Below are 20,565 nucleotides of genomic sequence, written 5' to 3' on the forward strand. Positions count from 1 at the left end.
ATGAAATTTGGGCCAGTTTTGTTTGTTTAATTCAAAATAATTTTGAAGAAAAGAAAACTAGTTACAATTAAAATTTTACAGTTTATCTCAATTTAGTATTTGAAAAATATTTTGTATTTTTAAATCTCTTCATGAATCATGGGCCTAGTTTTGGTTTAGTGATTTAAACAATACTTTCCAAAAACTAAGTTATAATGAATTTTTAAAAGCTTATCTCTATTTTACATATTTGAAAATATCTAGTCTGGAATTTATTGGTTTTAAGTACAAAGATATAAAGAACGGAGAAATATTTTCTTTCTTGTTTTCTACTTTTACACTAATTTTTTTAGGATTATATGCAAAAACATTGTTTTTCAAAACATTTAACTTATTTTAATAAAAATCTTTATATTCCTTGTCTTCGAAAATAAAACACTATTTAAAATTTATAACAAATAGGCTCTTATTTAGATTATAAACTTTTATATGTATTTATGTTATATTTATGGTTGTGATTGTGGCTGTTCAGCTCACGAGATTGTGTTAAATTTTAAGTATGGTTTTTGAACGCTTAACTATCAATTTAAGCTTTTAAGTCAAGTTGTTACGTAACATTGTTAAAGATGTTGTTAAATTATGATACATCTACCTGGAATTTATTGAATGTATGCAATCCTTGCTATTTTAACTCGATGTGTAAAGATGTTTGTCTTTGTTCCCTTTCTCAGATTACACCCCACTTGGAAGAGCTACAACTATTTAGGTTATAGCAAGAAGCCAAATCTGTTCTTGAACTAATAGATCAGAGAGACAAGTACATAAGAAAAGTGTTAGTGGAAAGAGTAAAATAGATTCAAACATGACTGACGAGTAGTCTCCAACTAAGCGGCAGAAAAATATTGCCCAAAACCCAAAGAAAGTGCATGGGAAAGAAAAGAGATGAGCACAGAACTTAGTTGAAGAAAACGAAGTAGAAGAAGCAAAACCCGAGTTTGAAGAGCATCCAAATGACCAGCACATCAAAGACTCCGCCACTGGAAGAGCCAAAGTATACACTGACGAGTGTATTGCATTTTTATCAAACCTTATTTAATGCTATCCACTAGACCTTCCATGTGCACATCAGTCTTACAGTCAAATCCTTATTTAACATTGCCTGACCTTTAAACTTCAACATATGTATGCATAATGTGGACAGTACCACATAAATTAGCCCTAATTTTAATGCTTCAGGGAGATTAGCATGGCTGAAGCTTGGTGTCCCCTCGACAAATCCAAAAGTCAGGGAAGTGGAAGATGAGAAGCTGAAGTCAAATAATGAGTTCAGAGAAATCTTCTTTAAGAAGTGAGGTTTGTTCCTGGGGTTACATGTTACATGTTAACTAGAATAGCATAGTAATTGACAAACTTCTCTTTCTTATAAAAAACATAAGGTTTTGCCTTAATATGTTTCTGTAAACACACTTATGACAAAAGATACCTGTTTGAGGACGAAAAATATATATGCTGTTGAGATCAATCTATATCAGTACCCTTCTTGTAAATTTTCTTCCAGATATGTCAAAGTTATACCCATTTTATTCAAAAGGGTAAAGTTCTAATATGTTTCTTGTGGAACATATATTTCATACAATTTGTGATGAGGATCGCCTCAATACCTTACCCCAAGATTCAAAGAAATTTTAGCCAATTAGATGGGGATCAAGTTCCTTTTTATGTGACAAATGACCAATGGCATAGGATCCAACAAGATCATGAAAACTATTATGGGTTGGTGGTCTATTCTTGGTCTAAAATAACATTGAATACTCACAGTGCAACTATTAGGTTCTTTGCTTTTCTGTACCTATTGATTCTATTCTAGCGGAGAATCCATTTTACTATTTGTCATAGATGAAAATCCTAATGCAGAAAGATGGACCACTAGAGCACTATAGAGTTTGTGTACTGAAACAGCAATGGCCTTGCATCTCATGCTTGTGGAAAATGTGAAAAAATGTCTTTGGTCTGGAAAATGTCTGAGGAAGAATATGAAGAATATCATCTGTATGCTCACTTGATTAAAATTTTCGGACGCATATAGTCATTTTTATTGTCTGTTTTGAATGAATATCCATATCTCATATGATTATGTTTGTTTCACTTAGACTCTTCATGATTCTATTGGATGCTTTCATAAAATTTCTCGTAGAATCGAGAATGAGGTTTTCGCTTTGTACATGTTAGATCATAGATTAGTACCAATCTTCAAAAAAGATCTAATTGTTTCACTTTCTATTTTCGGAATGGAATATTTACATAATCCCCATGAATAGGATTAAACGTTGTTCCATGGTATTTGTATGATATTCCTTCTTAATTTTAAGTGGGTACTTTAGAGGGTTTAAGTGATCTATGAATTATGTTTCATTTTTCGTTTCTTTTATGTACTAAGTCACTAAGTGCGAGATTCCCCCCGACGACCATTATTAACTTGTTCCCCCATGTCGCCTCCTAGAATCAGCTTGTCTTCTAACTTCACGCCCATGAGTCTCATATTTGGAATTTGCTAACCCCTTTCTCATATTTGGAAGGGGTATTTATACAAGTTTACACCAAAGGAAGTAGAGAGAAATCCGGGATTGCCATAAGACTTGGCAAGCGATTTCCTGATTTTAGCATTTGCGCGTTGGGATCGCGCAGATATTGATTCATTCTTATCCCTCCCGAGATGTTCGAGATAAGGCTTATCCCTTAGTTTGTCGAACAGTTGTACTAGATGGCAGCAATGAGGTTATGCTGAGTCAGACTTCAAGATTCCATGACCTTGAGATCACGTCGATCTATTAATTTTGGGCCGAGACCTTCGAGCTTACGACAAAAATCACACACAACAGATATTAAAGTAGAGGTCATGATTTGAATCTCCCACGTATTACATCCTGCTGTATTTGGGTTGGTCTTTCTGTATGAATTTGGGCTTGGTTTATGTAACACGTGAAGATGCCTCTTACAGAGCTTAATACCTTTTCTAGCTTAAGCTTAAGCTTTTAATACAAGTAATCAGTTTATGCATGCTTAAAGTTAAATGTTTTGCACTTAAATAATATTTTTATAAAGGAGATTAAATTAATATTAATCATTTTGATTAAGCATTATTGAAGTTATAAAAGTAGTTGTGTCCTGATTGACGTAAGAAAATTTTAATCAATAAGCAAACATTGATTATAAATTTTTAACATTAAAATTCATGGATTCCCTTGAAATTAACTTGGCTTCTATGAGCATCATGATTAAACATTATTAAAATTATCTCATAAAATTTGTGGTTCTGTCAGCCCGTGGCCCCACACAAGAGTTCCTCGCGGTGCCCACACAGGTACGTGACTCACTAGGTACTGTCCCCCCCTTAAGGGATTTCTTCGCCTCCCCCATGGCTCGAACTCATGCCCAAGGGGCTATAGGCAAATGGGAAGCACCATGAGTACCATCAGGCTAAGAAATCCCTTAAGGTGGGGACAGTACCTAGTGAGTCACGTACCTGTGTGGGCACCGCGAGGAATCCTGTGTGGGGTAGCGGGCGTGACAATAAAAAGGCGTTCATAGGATTAAGATGGAAAATTTAATCAATAAACAATAAAAGAATGTTAAATAAATACATAATGATCCATCCACTACCATTGAATAAGAGAAATTAATTGAAAGAATTAGCATGTCAAAACATTGAGAGAAAAGTTCAAGATTCTATCTCATATTTCATTAATTCTCTCGCAGAATATGATTTATTTAAATCTTATAATTGTAAATTAAAAAAAATTATATATCATTGTAAATTAAATACAAAGTTCAATAGCATGATTTATTTAAATCTTATAATTTTATTAAAAAAAAGGTAAAATTGAATACTTATATAAATTGGTTTGTTTGATCAACTGGATAATTTTGGATTTAATAGAAAACCACTTCAAACCAAAAAACACTTGAACATGGATTTACATTTTTAACCTTCAAGATGCTAAGTGAACAATTTTCAAAATCATAAAGGTGGTTTGAATAGGAAAGATCGATACTTGACATAAGTTTGCAATTTTGAAAACTTTAAAGGTTGTTTGTGAAATTTGTCAAAACATTTCTCTGTAATGCATTTTTCTTTTGCAATGACCTTACTTCAGAAAAAATGACCCACAAAAATAGTCTTCTTACATGGCTTTGAGATTCAAATTCCCATTTCGTTCGTCTTCAGTCTCTCAAAACCCATCTTCGAAAGTTAATGTTTTATTTTTGTTAGCTCACTTACACAACCTCACATCTTTAAGCTCCAAAAATGAAGTTTCGTATTCTTTTCAACACCCCTTGAAGATCCTCACTTGCTAAATTCCTCGAAGAAAATTGTGATCAGGTAGCTTTACTGATGAAGCATTGTACTTTTTTATTACATGATTATTCGAAACCCTTCATTTCATCATTCACTACTTTGTTTAGTCATAGTCAAAGAAGAAGCATTATATGAAGTGATTTCCTTATAAGCTGTTGAATTCAACTGGGTTGTCCTAAGTTTATTCTTTGAATATTTTGATGAATTGCTTGCGTAATATTGAAAGGGTTCTGATGGTTATGCGGTTTTTGGGGCGATTTTGAAGTGGGTTTTAGCCCAAATACCGTGACATTTAATTGTTTGATTAGGTCTGTGTGAGAGAGAAAGATATGGAATCAATGGAATTGTTTAAGAAAATGATTGTGTGGTTGTAGGGCTATGTGATCACTTGCACACACTTTGATTGGTGGATTATGTAACACAGAGGAAGGATACGTGTTGCCATTAAGGTTCATGAAGAGATGGTTAATGGGAGTATAGAATTTGGTGTTATTTGTAGGCCAAATGTTGTTACTTATAATACTATAATTGATGGTCTTTGTAAGGCTGGATTGGTTGAGAAGGCTAGACAACTATTTTTGGAACATATGATTTAGAGGGTGTAGTTCCTAACATTTATACCTACAACTTTTTAATAAACGGTTATTGCTTGGCAGATAAAATTGGTGATGCAAGGGAGTTGTTTGATTCTATAGCTAGAAAGGGGTATAGACCTGATGTTGTTTGCTACACTACTTTAATCAATTGTTATTGCAAGAATAAAGAAGTCAATGAAGCTCTTAGTCTTTATCGGGAGATGATTTCAAAAGGAATTAGGCCTAATGTGATTACATATACCACCTTGTTAACTGGCTTTTTTCTTATAGCTAAGGTGAAAGATGCACAGAATTTAGTTGGTGAGATGCGACTTAACAATGTTTTCCCTGATTCCTGGACATATAACATTTTCATTGATGGACTTTGCAAGAATGGGTGCGTTTTGGAAGTATTGGAAATGTTTAATGCTCTAGTGATTAATAAGTTTGCAGTTGGCATTGAAGGTTTGAGTTCCCTCATTGACGGATTATGTAAAACAGGGAGATTCGAAACTGCTTGGGACCTATTTCAGAAATTTTCTCTTCATGGAAACCTGGTGCCAGATGTTGTAACATATAGCATTTTGATCAATGGGCTGTGTAAAAATGGACAACTAGAAATGGCAAATGAGTTGTTGTCATATATGGAGGAAAAAGGTTGTGCTCCAAACGTAGTCACATTTAATACGCTTATGTTTGGTTTCCTCAGGAATAATGAGATACCAAAAGTTGTTGAACTCCTTCATAAGATGGCGGAGAAAAATGTGAAGCCGACCAAATGTACAATGTCCTTAGTCATGCAGTTACTAATGAAGGCTAAAAATTATAGTGAATGTTTGAACAAGCTTCCTCAATTTCCGGTCCAAAAGCGAAATTGAAGTTTACTGGATAAAACTTTAGTGATTATTAAACTTTTTTTCAGAGCAGAATCTTGCAAAAGTTCATCCAGCTGCCCAAATGCTCTATATTGGTTACTGTAAGCAGAAGGTTCAGTAAACATTTTTATCTGTTCGAATTTGATAGGGATGGTGATAGGATGATTGAGAATGATAGTTTTTCGGATCAGACATACGATACGTGATCTGTCTCTGTTGTAAGTAGATATATTGGAGGTGGCAGCATTGCAGGTTTCGTTTGGATTTGCACTTGTTGTAGATCTTAAGGGTTTGAGGATTATTTTTGGTGTAAATTTCAGTAAGCAAAAGTTGTATATGAGGAATTTTGGATTGGTTCTTACTTCAACTACGACAATAATGGTAGCCGCTCAAGTTCATCTATTCAAGCTAATTAGTTTACTGGACAATGGTATGTTGCAACTGATTAACTTCATTCATTGATATTCTCAATTATCCAGGCCTGATAAATCTTGATTTATTTATAGTGTTTCACATGTTTCTGTTTCTCAATATATATTCTTTTTTAGTTCAGATCTGATAAGATTAGAACTTACCAGGTGTGTCTCTAATGTAGTTATGCACGAGCATGTGCTCTTTCAGCTATAGTTGATGAAGACAAAGCAAAAAGAGCATTAGAGAAGGTTTTTCACTAGAATATCTTAAAGAATATGGATGCAGAACAGGGCCGGTCAATGGGATCTACCTGTTGGAACAATTAAAATGACAACATTGCAGTCAAGAAAAATATGGTCTGGTGTTACATATGCAGTTGCTGTAACGATGATCGTGGAGATTTGGTCAATATGGGATTTCAAATTGCCATTGAAATCTATGAAGCAGCATGGTCTGAAAATGCACTCGTGTAAGAACCCCTAAGTTTATTTAAAGTTGTTATCTTATAGCTTAGTTAATAGGTTGTTAACTAAGGTATGAGTTTGTGCTTTTTAGATCTAAATCTATCTCAAATCTGTATAGATTTCATTTCATCATCTGTTTTGTCAGTTTTTTTTTTTTTTTGGGTGGATGTACCGTTTTACCATTTTCTAGTAGATTCTTGATGTTGTGAAATGTTGGACAAAACTGTGGTAGTTATAATGTCTAGTAGATAATATTTTTGCTGCTTAGGTGATGGAGGGGGAGACGAATATCATAGATAGATAATATAGTATTCTATATAGGGTGATAGAGAGAAATTAATAGGTTAAGAGGGGAAATCCAGAAAGGGATACCAAGGACTCAATTACTCGATCCTAAAATGTAGAAGATAAGGACTAAATACCCATTTGCATCCTTCCTTTATGTCCTGCATTGTCAGGTTACTACCTTTAGGATAAATTTCTGCCAACTACAATTGGAAACTTTACATTCTGCATAATTTACACTGAAAAATATCTGCTCCAGAACTATTTGTTCCTGATAATTGACTGACTCGTTGTTTTCTGCGTAGTTATTTTTGCTAAATTCTGAAGCTTGGACCACCATTGATTGTTTTAGAGCGCTAAATTACATGCATTCATTGGCCATATGGGCAATGGACTCTTACAATGCCAAAACCTTGTAGGAATGGAATGAAACCAACGATAAATGAAGAATGTCTGAATAGATATCATGCAGGATTCTGCAAAGTTCCTCACCGCCTAAAGGTATCAGATGAGAAAACACTTAAAGGTTTTTTTACAGTCATTCTTGTATTACACTTGCAAAAAGATGTAATATTAATTTATTATTTTTTAATTTTATTTTTTTTCGTGCTATGCCATGTAGGCCCATGGCACGGCCCACATATTTTCGTGTGGGGCTGTGCTGTGCTTTTTTTCATGCCGTGCCTTATCGTGCCATGCTTTTTTGTGTCAGGCCGTGTCGTGCCATGGGTTGACCCGACCCACCGTCGGCTCTAATCACCCATAGACTTATTATATGCATATTTCCATTTGAATTTATGATATGCATTATTTTGTTTTCAGAAAAAGGATTTGGTAATAGAAAGTTTTCTTACAAAGAAAAATATGAAATACTATAATAAAATGAATAATTATAACATAAAAGAAAAATCTATTTACTTTTGTCTTGTTTCTATTTTTGTTATTATATATTTAGTTTATGGTATCAGATCATTTATCAATTATTAGTTTTAATGTATCATAAATGAACTAATAAAGTAAACAGTTAATAATAATAGTTTCAGTACCATATATTAGACATTAAAAATACAGAATCAGAGAAAATGTATAATATATCTCTAGTTTATTAATATCAGTTTATAAGAAATAATTAAAATAATTGTACCATAATCACATAGACATTATTTTCAAAAATATATAAGTAAAGAAAAAATGTTTTACAAAATCATCTATTCAGTGAGTATTTTTGGGTCATCACAGGATCGTGGTGAACAATGATTTCATTTGAGGTTGGGTTCATGCGACAGTTTCATTTTGCATGCCATGCCGCATGTAATGATGTAAACTGCATGAGGATTATCACCCATAGACTTATTATATGCATATTTCCATTTGATTTTATGATATGTACCATTTTGTTTTCAGAAAAAGGATTTGGTACTAAAGAGTTTTCTTTCAAAGAAAAATATGAAATACTATAATAAAATGAATAATTATAACATAAAAGAAACAATTATTTACCTATTGTCTTGTTTCTATTTTTGTTATTATATATTTGTCAAGAAAATATAAGTCCTAATTAATAAATATATTTCGTAAATAATTAGACAATTTTGTTTACTACCCTGTCACCTCTGAGGTTTGGAAACTAATAATTCTACCGCTAATGGAGTTTTGTTCCAATTAATGATGGTGCAAAGGATTAGAAAGACATTTTTAATAGACGGTTAGCCTTTTTTATATCCGAGTAATACAACAATACCAAAATAATTTGCCTTCTTTTCAAAATGGATACTATGTAAGATAATTTTCCTGATAAATTTAGGATCTTAATTTACTTTATTTTCTTATTTTATTTTACTTGTTTTCTCTATTTTTTTTCCTTATGTTATGCCAAAGGAAAATAGGACTAGCTAATTTTATGTAACGCCCATACCGAGGTACGTAGCTTTGCTTATGCCCTTATACCCTTAGTTGAATTTTCTTAAAGTTATGTTAACCAAGTGTGAAGAAAATGCCTTAAAATTTCATTAGGGGTAAAATGGTATTTTCACTCATAATTAGTTGAAAAAGTGAGAAGTGAAAAGTGATAGAATTTAATGGAGAATGCAATAAAATGAGGGCATTATGGTAATTGACTAAAGGACATAGATGGAATTTCATAGAAAGTGAAAGGGTAAAATGGGAAACTATAAATAATATTTTGTTATATTAAGAGTTGAAGAATGAAACCCTAGCAATTTCTTCTCCTCCATTCACACCACTTACCACCCAAGTTCTCTCAAATTTCTTGAATCATTTTTTAGGGAAATTCATAGATCTTAGTTTATTTTTAGTGGAATTTCAATCTCAAGCATCCTTAGGTAAGATCCTTGCACTAAGATGTGAGATTTAATTTTTAAAGTGTTGAATTCTTATGATTTGTGTTCATAGGAGTTAAGAGAAAAGGAGTTATGTCAAGGAAGACTACTAAAGTGTTGGATTGCTCACATCTAAGTTAAGTAAATCCAACCCTAGATATGATTGGAATAATATTGTGTAGACAATTTCTTTTATGCATGTATGTGCTTATAAATGAAGAATTGTTGATGGAATGGACGTTGAATGATGGTTAGAATTTATCCATGATAAGTAGTGTTTGTGTACTTGATGTTTAATAAGAGTTTGGATGAATTATGGAAGAATTGGAGTAGAATTTATGGAGTGTGAATCCTGGACAGGTTTGATGTTAATCTTGGTGTGTTTTAGTCCAACTTTTGGTGGCTTAGAAGAGAGGTAGAAGTGTAACCAAATTAGAGTTGATGTGTACATATAAATTGTTTGATGAAATGTCAAAGAGAAGTGCATGTATGAGTATGATTATTTTTTATTTTGATATGAGTTTGTAGATTTTATAGAATGACATGTTTACATTCCATATTGCATTATTGCATCCAAACATGTGAATTTAGAAAGAATAATAAACATGAGCCCATCTACATGCATACATACTCATAAGAGCATTAAAGAGCAATATTGAACATTAAAGTTAAAGAACAAATAGAAAGAAATGAGAAATATTAAAGAAGTTCAAATCTGAAATTTTATTTAAAGAAGTGTAAAAAGATAAAAGAAGAGAAGGTTGTTGTGATGGGGAACCCGTGAGTGACATAGCCCCGCATGCATGATGCGTTTAGTGAGTGGCCTCAGAATTAGTAAAAAGAATTGTACAGTCCGTTAGAAGTGCATGTGGATGAGGACTGTACCCAGAATTAAAGAATACACTCACATGACTAGGGTTCCAAATTCATGCCTCAACCGAGTCCGATCGGCAAGAAAGAAAGAATAGAAAGAAAAGAATAGAAAGAAAGAAAGAATATAAAGAGAAGAATAGAAAGAAAGAATGAATAGAAAAGAAAGAATGAATAGAAAGAAAGAAAGACTAGGAAAGAAAGAAATACAAAGAAAACAAACAGAAAACAAAATAAGAAAAATAGAAAAACAGAAAAGAAAATGCACATCTTATGCATTTGTGCATTTGCATCATACCTATGCACGATACCATGCCTACTATAATGAGTATTGAGAAATAAGAATAGAGAAAGAACAGAGAAGTGTGATGTAAGGAAAGAAATTCAGAATGTGAACAACGGAGAGAGAAGAGTAGCATAGCAGGTTTACTTACTGAGCAATTAGTGCTCACCCCGTTGTTTTCAATGTTTTTGTAGGTAGTAGGTAAAATGTGGTCGCTTGGCACGTCAAGAAGCAGAAGGGTTTGGCAACACTGTCGAGTGATGTTTTGTGACTTTATTATATTATATAAGGATTTGTATATAAAGAAAAATTAGTTATGGGCCCATTATTTTATACTCATCTACATATATATTTTCTTATATATATTTACTGAGTTTTACTGTTATTTTACGAGTATACTAGCTAAAGAAAGAGTATTACATTTTTGGTATCATAGCAAAGGTTTTAGAATTTGACAGTGTGTCTCTCCAGCTGCATTGACGTTCGGTAGTCGACCGTTGTAAGTTATTTCTTTCCTTACTTGTAGTAGATGAGTTAATTGAGTTGACTAAAAGTGTTGGTGTTATGTAGATGAGACGTAGAACTCGAGCAGGCAATAAGAAGGCAATGAGTACGGGTGAACCTTGCAACCCTTCAAAATCACTGTAGTTACTGGTAATAAGAAGGCAACACCTGCTCGAGTGTTTACAGTAGCTCAAAGTGAAGCTAAAGCTAGCCCATCCATAGTTACTGGTTAGTTATTATTTCACTCAGTTCCCCTTTATGCATTAATTGATTCTAAAGCCACACATTCATTTATTACACATTCATTTTAGAGAGATTAGGTTTGAAACCTATTATAGCGGATTGTCCCATTAAGATAGAGTTACCAGATGGTGTTATTGTGGTAACTCAAGAGATGCTTCCAGGGGAGTCCATAGTGATCCATGGAAAAAAGTTGCTAGTGGATTTGATAGTGTTTGATATGCCCGATTTTGATGTTATTTTGGGCATAGATGTCCTTGGGAGATTTGGAGTAGAGATTGATTGTTGGAAGAAGAAAGCAAGATTTAATCTTGATGATGGTGATAATTTTAATTTTGGCGAGGGTCACCAACGTAGTATGTTAATTAGCAGTGTAAACGCCAGAAAGATGCTAAGAAAAGGGTGCTCGGGGTATATTGCTCATGTAGTGCACATTAATGATGTCCCACAACCAAAGATTCAGAATGTGCCAGTAGTCTGGGAGTTTTTAGATGTATTTCAGAAAGATTTGTTGGGTTTACCTCCGGAAAGAGAAGTAGAATTCATATTGAACTAGCATCAGGGACATCATGAATTTCTAAAGCCCCTTACTGGATGGCCCCAGCTGAACTTCAGGAATTGAAAAAGTAGCTTCAGGAACTCTTAGACAAGGGTTTTATTTGATCTAGCCATTCTTCTTGGGGTGCTCCAATTTTATTTTTGAAGAAGAAAGATGGATCTCTACGGATGTGTATAGATTACAGAGAGTTAAATAAAGTGACAGTGAAGAATAAATGCCCGTTACCTCTCATAGATGATTTGTTTGATCAACTGAAAGGAGCAGCCGTGTTCTCAAAGATTGATTTAAGGTCACGTTATCACCAAGTAAGGGTTGTAGAGCAAGATATTGCTAAGATTGCTTTTCGGACCAAATATGGGCATTATGAGTTTGTGGTGATGCCTTTTAGGTTAACCAATGTCTCAGCAGTCTTTATGGACTTAATGAACCGGGTGTTTCAAGATTGTCTTGATCTATTCATAGTGGTGTTTATTCATGATATCTTGGTTTATTCTAAGACAAAAAATGAGCATGAAGAACACATAAGATTTGTGTTACAACGATTGCGAGATACGAAGCTGTTTGCCAATTTTTCTAAGTGTAAGTTTTGGCTGGATCAAGTTATCTTCCTGGGCCATACCGTCCCAAAAGAGGGTATATTAGTGGATCCAAGTAAGGTAAAGGCAATTCTGGAATGGCAACAGCCAAAGACAGTAAAGGAAGTTAGAAGTTTCTTAGGGCTAGTAGGCTACTATAGGTAGTTTGTAGTAGGGTTTGCTCAGTTTGCTAAGTCACTTACAACTCTCACTAAATAGAGAACACCTTTCATATGGTCAAATGCCTATGAAGAAAGTTTTCAAGAGTTAAAGAGAAGATTGACCACAGCTCCTATTCTTGTGTTACCACAGGAGGGTGTAGATTATGATATTTATACAGATGCCTCATTTCAGGGAGTTGGTGCAGTATTGATGCAGTTGGGTAGAGTAACAGCCTATGCTTCTTAACAATTAAATGAGTATGAGATGAGATACCCTACGCATGATATAGAGTTGGTTGTTGTAGTTTTTGCATTGAAAATATGGAGACGTTATTTGTATGGAGCAAAGAGTAACATTTAGACGGATCATAAGAGTTTGAAGTACTTTTTCACCCAAAGAGAGTTGAATATGAGGCAGAGGAGATGGTTAGAGCTGGTAAAGGATTATGATTGTGAAATTAAGTACCAACCTGGAAAAGCCAATGTAGTAGCTGATGCCTTGAGTAGAAAGGCTTACTTGACTTAACTCACAAGACAAAAAGAGTTATTGGGAGAGTTGATAAAGGACCAAATAGAAGTGATACCGGGAAGGCTTGCTAGGTTAGACAATTAGCCTACTTTGCTAGAAGAGATTAAAGAAAAACAAGTTGTTGATGAGTGGTGTCAGAAAGTAAGTCAACAAGTGATTGAGGGCAAGATATCAGAATTTCAGCTGTTAGATGGTGTCCTCCATTTTCGGAATCGTATATGCATTCCCCAAGATGCCAAGTTAAAGAGAAAGATTCTTGTAGAGGCTCATGATATACCATATATTGTTCATCCTGGAGGAACCAAGATGTATAAAGATTTAAAGAAAAGTTATTGGTGGCCAAGTATGAAGAGAGATATTGGAGATTATGTGACTAAGTGTTTGGTTTCTCAACAGGTGAAAGCAGAATACCAAAGACCATCAAGTTTGCTTCAGCCACTCAGCATTCCTGAATGGAAATGGGAAAGTATATCAATGGATTTTATCACAAGCCTTCCAAGAGTTCAAAAGGTGTTCATTACGTTTATTGATGATCACACTAGAGTATGTTGGGTATACTTGATGAAAAACAAGTTTGAAGTAGGTCAATTGTTTAAAAACTTTCATTCAACGGTTGAAACTCAATTCGAGAAAAAATCCAGGTTTTATGGACTGATACTGGTAAGGAATATTTTCACTCTATCCTAGGAAACTACCTATTACATCACGGGATTGTACATCAAAGCTCTTGTGTTAATACTCCTTAACAAAATGGGATAGCTGAAAGAAAGAATAGGCACCTATTAAAGGTAGCTAGAGTCTTAATGTTTACCATGAATGTACCTAAGTATTTTTGGAGTCATGCGATTTTAACAGCTACATATTTGATAAATAGAGTACCTACTACAATTCTTGATTTTCATACACCTCTTGAGACTTTGCTAAAGATCTTTCCTAGTTGTAGGATCCTAAATACTTTACCCTTAAAAGTGTTTGGATCTACTGCTTTTGTACATGTTATGTCTCCTCATAAAGGGAAGCTAGACTCTAGGGCCATTCTACTTAAAGGTGTTAAAAATAATCGCTTGTATATTTTATGTGGTTAATATTACCCTAATGTTTTTAATATTGCACTCCTATTCACTAACATGTCTGCTGTAGACAAATGACATATGAGATTGGGCCATATAAGCCAGAATGGCATGAATGCACTTAGACAACAAAGTTATTTTGGTAATCATTCTGTGTCTGACTTAAGTTTCTGTGAAACCTCTGTCCTGGGTAAACAACACATGATGAGTTTCCCAAAAGGAACTCACTTGGCTGCTAATTGTTTGGATTATTTGTATGTGGACCTTTGATGTCCTGAGAGAGGTAGGTCACATGGCGGGAATAGTTACTTCCTCTCCACTGTGGATGATTATAATAGGAAGGTATGGGTATACCTTCTTAAGACTAAGGATGAAGCCTTAACCAAGTTTAAAGGCTGGAAAACTTTGGTGGAAAACCAAGTAGATATAAAGGTTAAGGCTCTTAGGACTGATGATGGATTGGAGTTCTATAACTCTGAGTTTGACACACACTGTAGCAATTAGGAGATTTTAAGGCATATGATAGTTTAGGGAACCCCATAGCAAAATGGGGTTGTAGAGAGAATGAATAGAATACTTTTAGAGAGGGTGAGATACCTCTTATTCACTACTGGACTGACAAAAATCTTTTGGGGGGAAGTCCTAACAACTGCTACCTATCTTATTAATAGGATTCCTTCAAGCTCCATAAGGTTTAAGTGTCTGGAAGAGAGATGGTCAGAGAAAAGACCAACTCTTAGCCACTTAAGGGTGTTTGGGTATGCTGCTTATGCACACACTTGAGATGGGAAATTGGAGCCTAGGTCCCTAAAATGTGTATTTCTTGGATACCAAGAAGGACCAAAGGCTATAGGCTATGAGAAAAGGATGCCCAAGGGATTAGAGTCATAATCAGTCGAGATGTAATTTTTAATGAGAATGTGTTTCCTTACAAGTTTACTAACAACAATGAAGGTAATTCAAGAAGTAACTCTGAAAATTTTGATCAAGCTGAGATAACTCAATTTTAGGTGGAGCCAACAAGCCTTGATCAAAGTGAAGGGATTGAACCAGTAGATGAACCACTGTCAATCAATGAAGACCAAGATGATGAAGGGGAAGTGACAAAAATATTAAAGAAGCCCAACATGGTAACCTGGATCAATACTAGTTGGCAAGAGATAAAGTCAGGAGAGAGATCAGACCTCTTACCAGATTCAGTTATGCAGACCTGATCTACACAACATTGGTTGCTAGTGTAGAAACTCATAGGTTTGAGCCTGACTCCTATAAAGAAGCAATGAGCTCCAAGGACAACAAGAAATCTTGTTGCCATGAAGGAAGAAATGGAGTCATTGAAGCTGAATAAGACCTGGTCTTTGGTCTCAAAGCCAACTGACTAAAAGCTAGTGGAGTGCAAATGGCCCTACAAGTTGAAGGAAGGCATAAACATATCAGATCCTCCAAGATACAAAGGCAGACTTGTGTCTAAGGGCTTCATCCAAAAGGCAGGTATTGACTTTTACAAAATCTTTTCACCTATAGTTAAATTTAAAACTATTAGGTTAATGTTGTCAATTGTTGCACATTATGATTTAGAATTAGAACAATTGGACGTCAAGATTGCTTTTTTGCATGGTGAATTAGAAGAAAAGATTTTTATGAGTCAACCTATTGGTTTTAAGGATAAAAGCTTGCCTGAATATGTTTGCCTATTGCATAAGTCTCTATTGCTTTTTTGCATGGTGAATTAGAAGAAAAGATTTTTATGAGGCAACCTATTGGTTTTAAGGATAAAAGTCTGCCTGAATATGTTTGCCTATTGCATAAGTCTCTTTATGGTCTTAAACAATCCCTTAGGCAGTGATATAAAAGATTTGACTCATTCGTAGTAGGAATTGGCTTTACTAGGAGTGAGTATGACAATTGTTTCTATTTTGCTTGTATTAATGACATGCCCATATACCTGCTTTTGTATGTTGATGACATGCTATTAATATGTAAATTTAAGCCTCACATAGATGACTTGAAAGAAAAATTAAGTGTTGAGTTTGACATGAAAGACTTAGGTTGTGCAAAGAATATACTAGGGATGATAATTGATAGAAACAAGAGGCTAAATAGGTTAAAACTTCACCAATTGCCATACCTACAAAAACTGACTTCTAGATTTGGAATGGCTGACTCAAAAACTGTTACCATGCCTTTAACAAGTCACTTTATCCTTAGTAAAATACAGTGTCCTAAAATAGAAGCTAAAGTGTTAAAAACGAAAAATATTCCATACTCAAATGCCATAGGTTTTGTGATGTATGCCATGATAAGCACTAAACTTGATTTGTCGTTTGCCATATCATTGTTAAGTAGGTTTATGTCAAATCTAGGAATATAACATTGGGTTGCATTAAAGTGGATGTTTAGGTATATCAACAGTACTATGCATGTTGGATTAGATTTTTGCAAAAGAAACAGTTCACTTGAACTGGTTGGGTATGTAGACTCTGACTTCATAGGTGATCGAGACTCAAGGAAGTCTACAACAACCTACTACTTCTCCATAAGAGGCAATTGTATCAGTTGGAAATCATAATTGCAACCATTGGTTGCATTGTCCACAATAGAAGCAAAGTATGTGGCAGTGACTGACGCATTTAAGGAGGTAATATGGCTGCAAGGGATCTTAAAAGAAGTAAGTTTGCTGGACGGACTTGTGACTGTATATTCTGACAGTCAAAGTGCTATCCACCTAAGCAAAAACCTAGTGTACCATGAAAGGATGAAGCATGTGGATGTGAAGTATTGCTTTGTTCGAGACCTAATCTCAAAAGGGACACTAAATCTGATGAAAGTTCCAACTAAAGAGAATCCAACCGACATGGGAACCAAAGTAGTGACCCCTGCTAAGTTCAAGCATTGCTTGAACTTGCTGCACATAAGTTGATCCAATAGAGCTAAGAAGAAGTATGTAAGAAGCTTGTTGCAATGATGGTATGATGCCTAGAGTGATGCAAGCTTCAAGGTAGAGATTGTTAATATATGAAGCCCGCAACGGTGTCGTTTTAAGCTTTAGTAACATACTGCCGTTTTGAGTTATCATCTTTGCAATCCTGGCCCTTGATCTGCGACTAATCCAATAGCTGAAATCACCTCGTATGATCAATGGTATAAAAGCAACAGTTTCACCTAAATTTGCACAGTTCAATCTTTATATTTTTGCGATTACATTCTCTCTGCTAGGGTTCTTAATTTTTCTGATCTCTTGTGTAAATCTGGTTGTAAATCCGATTGAAAGTTGTGATTCTTTCAAGGGTAGAGAAGTAGGAATAGGTTTCTTTAAAGGGTTGTAGATTTACGGTGATAAGGGTAGAAAGATTGAGGTGTTTGAGAGTGAGTGATTGGGTGTGTGTGATTGAGTTTGTACTTTGTGACTCTAGTGCAACAAGCATCCATATTCTGGAGCTCAACGTGGACATAGCTTGTTCAATCTTGAACAAGTGAACCACTATAAAAAGATCGTGTGTTATTATTCTTGCTTTGATTTGTGGTTGTTTGTTAGTATTAAGGTTTGATTTGGTAGACTCCATTTACAACAATTTTGTATCACATAAGTCCCTGCATTAGGGTAGCAATATTAATGGGACCGTCTCTAGACTTGCAACGATATAAACAACCCCATTTCGATAGACTTCCATCCAGCAATCATAACATTTTAGTGTTTCAGTATCCTATATTCATTCTTACATTCATTTCAAAATCTTTTTTTCTAATAACAAGAAACAACATGATTAGTCCAAAGAAGCTAATCAAAATGACAAAGAAGTGGCAAAAAGTGGCTGCTAGTAAGCGGAAAAGAATCTCATTGCCAAAAGTACAGGGGTGGTTGATTCAGAAAGTTGCAGCACATCATCAGTAGCTGAGAAGGGTCATTTTGTTGTGTACACGGCTAACCAGAGGGGCTTTGTGATACCCTTAAAATATCTTAAAAACGACATTACTAGAGAGCTCTTTACAATGGCAGAAGATAAGTTTGGGCTACCAAGCGGCGGACCTATAACATTGCCTTGTGATCATTGTTTTAAAAACTGGACCAGAGGGCAACCTGCTCTGATGGTCGGGTCACGGTTTAACCAGTCCAACCGGTTGGACCGTCGGTTGGACTGGTGACATCATCATACATCATGGTGATGTTAGCACATTTTTAAAAAATTTTTTTTTTTTTTTTGGATTTCTATTTTTTAATAAGACTGTCCAACATGATTCAAAGTTCAAATTCAACAACAATTCCAACATAATGTAAGTATTTAACAACAATTCAAAGATCAAAAGAAGATTAACAACCATTGTAAGAACAAAATAAAGTTAAATTTGGTCCCCTAGTACAGTTACTGGACCACTTAAATGAAAAATTAAGGAAGTAAAGGCAAAATGGGTTACGCAATACTACCAGGTAGAAAGATTTAATGCTGTTATAAATAGAATTTTCAACTCTAAACAATGAGAAAAACGTTATAAAAAGCATCAGATTCAGATCACTTTAAATTATTCCTATACATTTGAAGGTTAGTACAGAATCTTGATCAACAAAATGGCTCAACAAGTCATAAAAGCATGGCGTGGAAATTTCAACATTATTGAAAATTGCAAAGATTTTAAAGAGATTATTGATAATTTTTCTGCTCGAAATGTTTCAGAAAAAAATTTCCTAAAACATATACATAGGAATATAAATTATTAGTTTGTCCCCTCTCTTCCACTACCGGCTCCACCTCCAACCTCACTTCCTCTCCCCAATTCCCATATCTACCCACTTTCTCTGTTTCCTTGCTCCCATCCCCACGCCCACTTCCTCCACTTTTGCTCTCCCAAAGTCGTCGATAGCCTTGCAAGGTTGGATTGTGACCTTGCAAGGCCACTATTGTGGCCATGATGGTGGCCTTACGAGGCCACTGTTGCGGCCACAATGGTTGCTAAGCAAGGCCACCATTACCAATCCTGAGAGCCCGTCTACACAAGCCAAACTTCATTTTTTCTCAACCCAATCAATCAGAAACAATCATCAAATAGTCCAAAAGCAAAATAAAAAAAAAATAAAAAAAAAAGCTTGTTGATTGTTCTTCTCACTCAAATGGGTTTGACTTGGTTTGGCCCCTAAATCCCCTCCTCCAATGCCTCCTCTACCACCACCAAAGCCTTCACCTCCACCTACACCTCCAGCACCACCACCAACATTTTATTGACAATTTAGATGATCAGTATCAGAATCGCAATCGACCTAGTGTAATCTGACAGAAATCCTAGCCGCCTTAGTGCAATCCGATGGAAATCACACCTAACCAAGTGCGATTCCGCCTTAGTTGCACTCTGCGAGGGAGGAAGACATCGTCGTCATCGATTTTAGAAAGTTTCAGTTGCGATTTGGATGGGATTTCAGAGAGAATAGAAGATAGAGCTGAAATCGTGAGAATTTTCACAGAGAACAGAGTGTTTGCTGAGAAATTTTTGTGAGAAAAACTGAGAAAGACTGAAAGAGAAGAAGATGAGAAAGGGCTGCGTGACTGCGTCGCGTATTAGTGATTTTTAATATGTGGACCGGTTTATCCACCGGTCCGATTGGACTGACAGTTCACTGATAATATCCGGTTTTCAACCGATTTAAAGCAGCTCAATGTATAATAATGGTTTTGGGGTTGACTCAAACCGGACACATGACCGGTTCCTAGTCCAATCGGTTGGATGAGTCGGGCCCGTCCGATTTTTAAAACAGTGCTTGTGATGCAATTTTCATGGAGTATGTAGTCTCTTTGATCCAAAGGCATGCAACAAAAGATGTTGAGAAGGCGTTGCTCATGTCTTTAGCTACCGGTCGCTATTTACCATCTTCTCATCTCCATCAAGAGCAAAGTAAACAACCATCACTAATTTGCAGCTTCTAAAACCAACTATAGTTGGATATTTGTAAACAGTTTACAACACACTATAGCAGGATAGTTGACACATTAATATAAAGTTGATAAAAAGTTCCTCCACTTTAATTTATTCCTGATATTTACTGAATTTCATTTTATTTATTTATTTTTTTTTATGAACAAATATTATCCAATGTAACTTGCCTTGCCCTATACAAATACTTATTGTGATTTCTAACAGTACATCAAATGAATTCATGCCCAAAAAAAAAAAACAAAAAAAAAAAAAAAAAAAAGGGTTTAACTGCATTTTCCACTTGTAAGCAGATCATGTGCATCTTCTGTTCATAAAATAATTTTTTTTTTTTTTAACAAAAGCATTAATTGCAATGGATATTTAAAACAATACTATCTTCAAGCCTGTGGTTCAAAATTCTTCTCATGCCTCATCAGTTTCAGATTTAGCATATCATAAGTTGCTGAACAACTTGGCAGAGAAAAGAAAAGGTACCTATTATTGCTCTAGCTTGGTAAGTAGATGCCAAGCATATATCTAAAACATGCCAACCCCCGCAATTGCTATTGCACATGGATTTGTTTC

At 34.9% G+C, this 20,565-nt stretch overlaps 1 protein-coding gene across 1 annotated transcript; it reads left to right on the plus strand.

Annotated features, from left to right (window-relative positions):
• Positions 1-1,940: 1,940 nt before the first annotated feature.
• LOC116142996 (pentatricopeptide repeat-containing protein At1g62680, mitochondrial-like) lies at positions 1,941-6,673 on the plus strand. Its single transcript, XM_031428416.1, has 4 exons — positions 1,941-2,028; positions 4,993-5,376; positions 5,834-5,903; positions 6,577-6,673. Exons 1-4 carry the CDS (start codon positions 1,941-1,943, stop codon positions 6,671-6,673), a joined length of 639 nt encoding a protein of 212 aa, XP_031284276.1.
• Positions 6,674-20,565: the final 13,892 nt, after the last annotated feature.

This window comes from Pistacia vera, unplaced genomic scaffold (assembly GCF_008641045.1).
Source record: "Pistacia vera cultivar Batoury unplaced genomic scaffold, PisVer_v2 Contig423, whole genome shotgun sequence".
In the NCBI taxonomy this organism is placed as follows: domain Eukaryota; kingdom Viridiplantae; phylum Streptophyta; class Magnoliopsida; order Sapindales; family Anacardiaceae; genus Pistacia; species Pistacia vera.

What these genes read in the sequence shown, in the direction of transcription:
- LOC116142996 (XM_031428416.1), top strand. Translation starts at nt 1,941, where the DNA reads ATGGCCTTGCATCTCATGCTTGTGGAAAATGTGAAAAAATGTCTTTGG. An exon ending in GAATATGAAGAATATCATCT is followed by an intron (nt 2,029 to 4,992) that starts GTATGCTCACTT and finishes ATTGCTTGGCAG; the next exon opens with ATAAAATTGGTGATGCAAGG. An exon ending in TACTGTAAGCAGAAGGTTCA is followed by an intron (nt 5,904 to 6,576) that starts GTAAACATTTTT and finishes TTACATATGCAG; the next exon opens with TTGCTGTAACGATGATCGTG.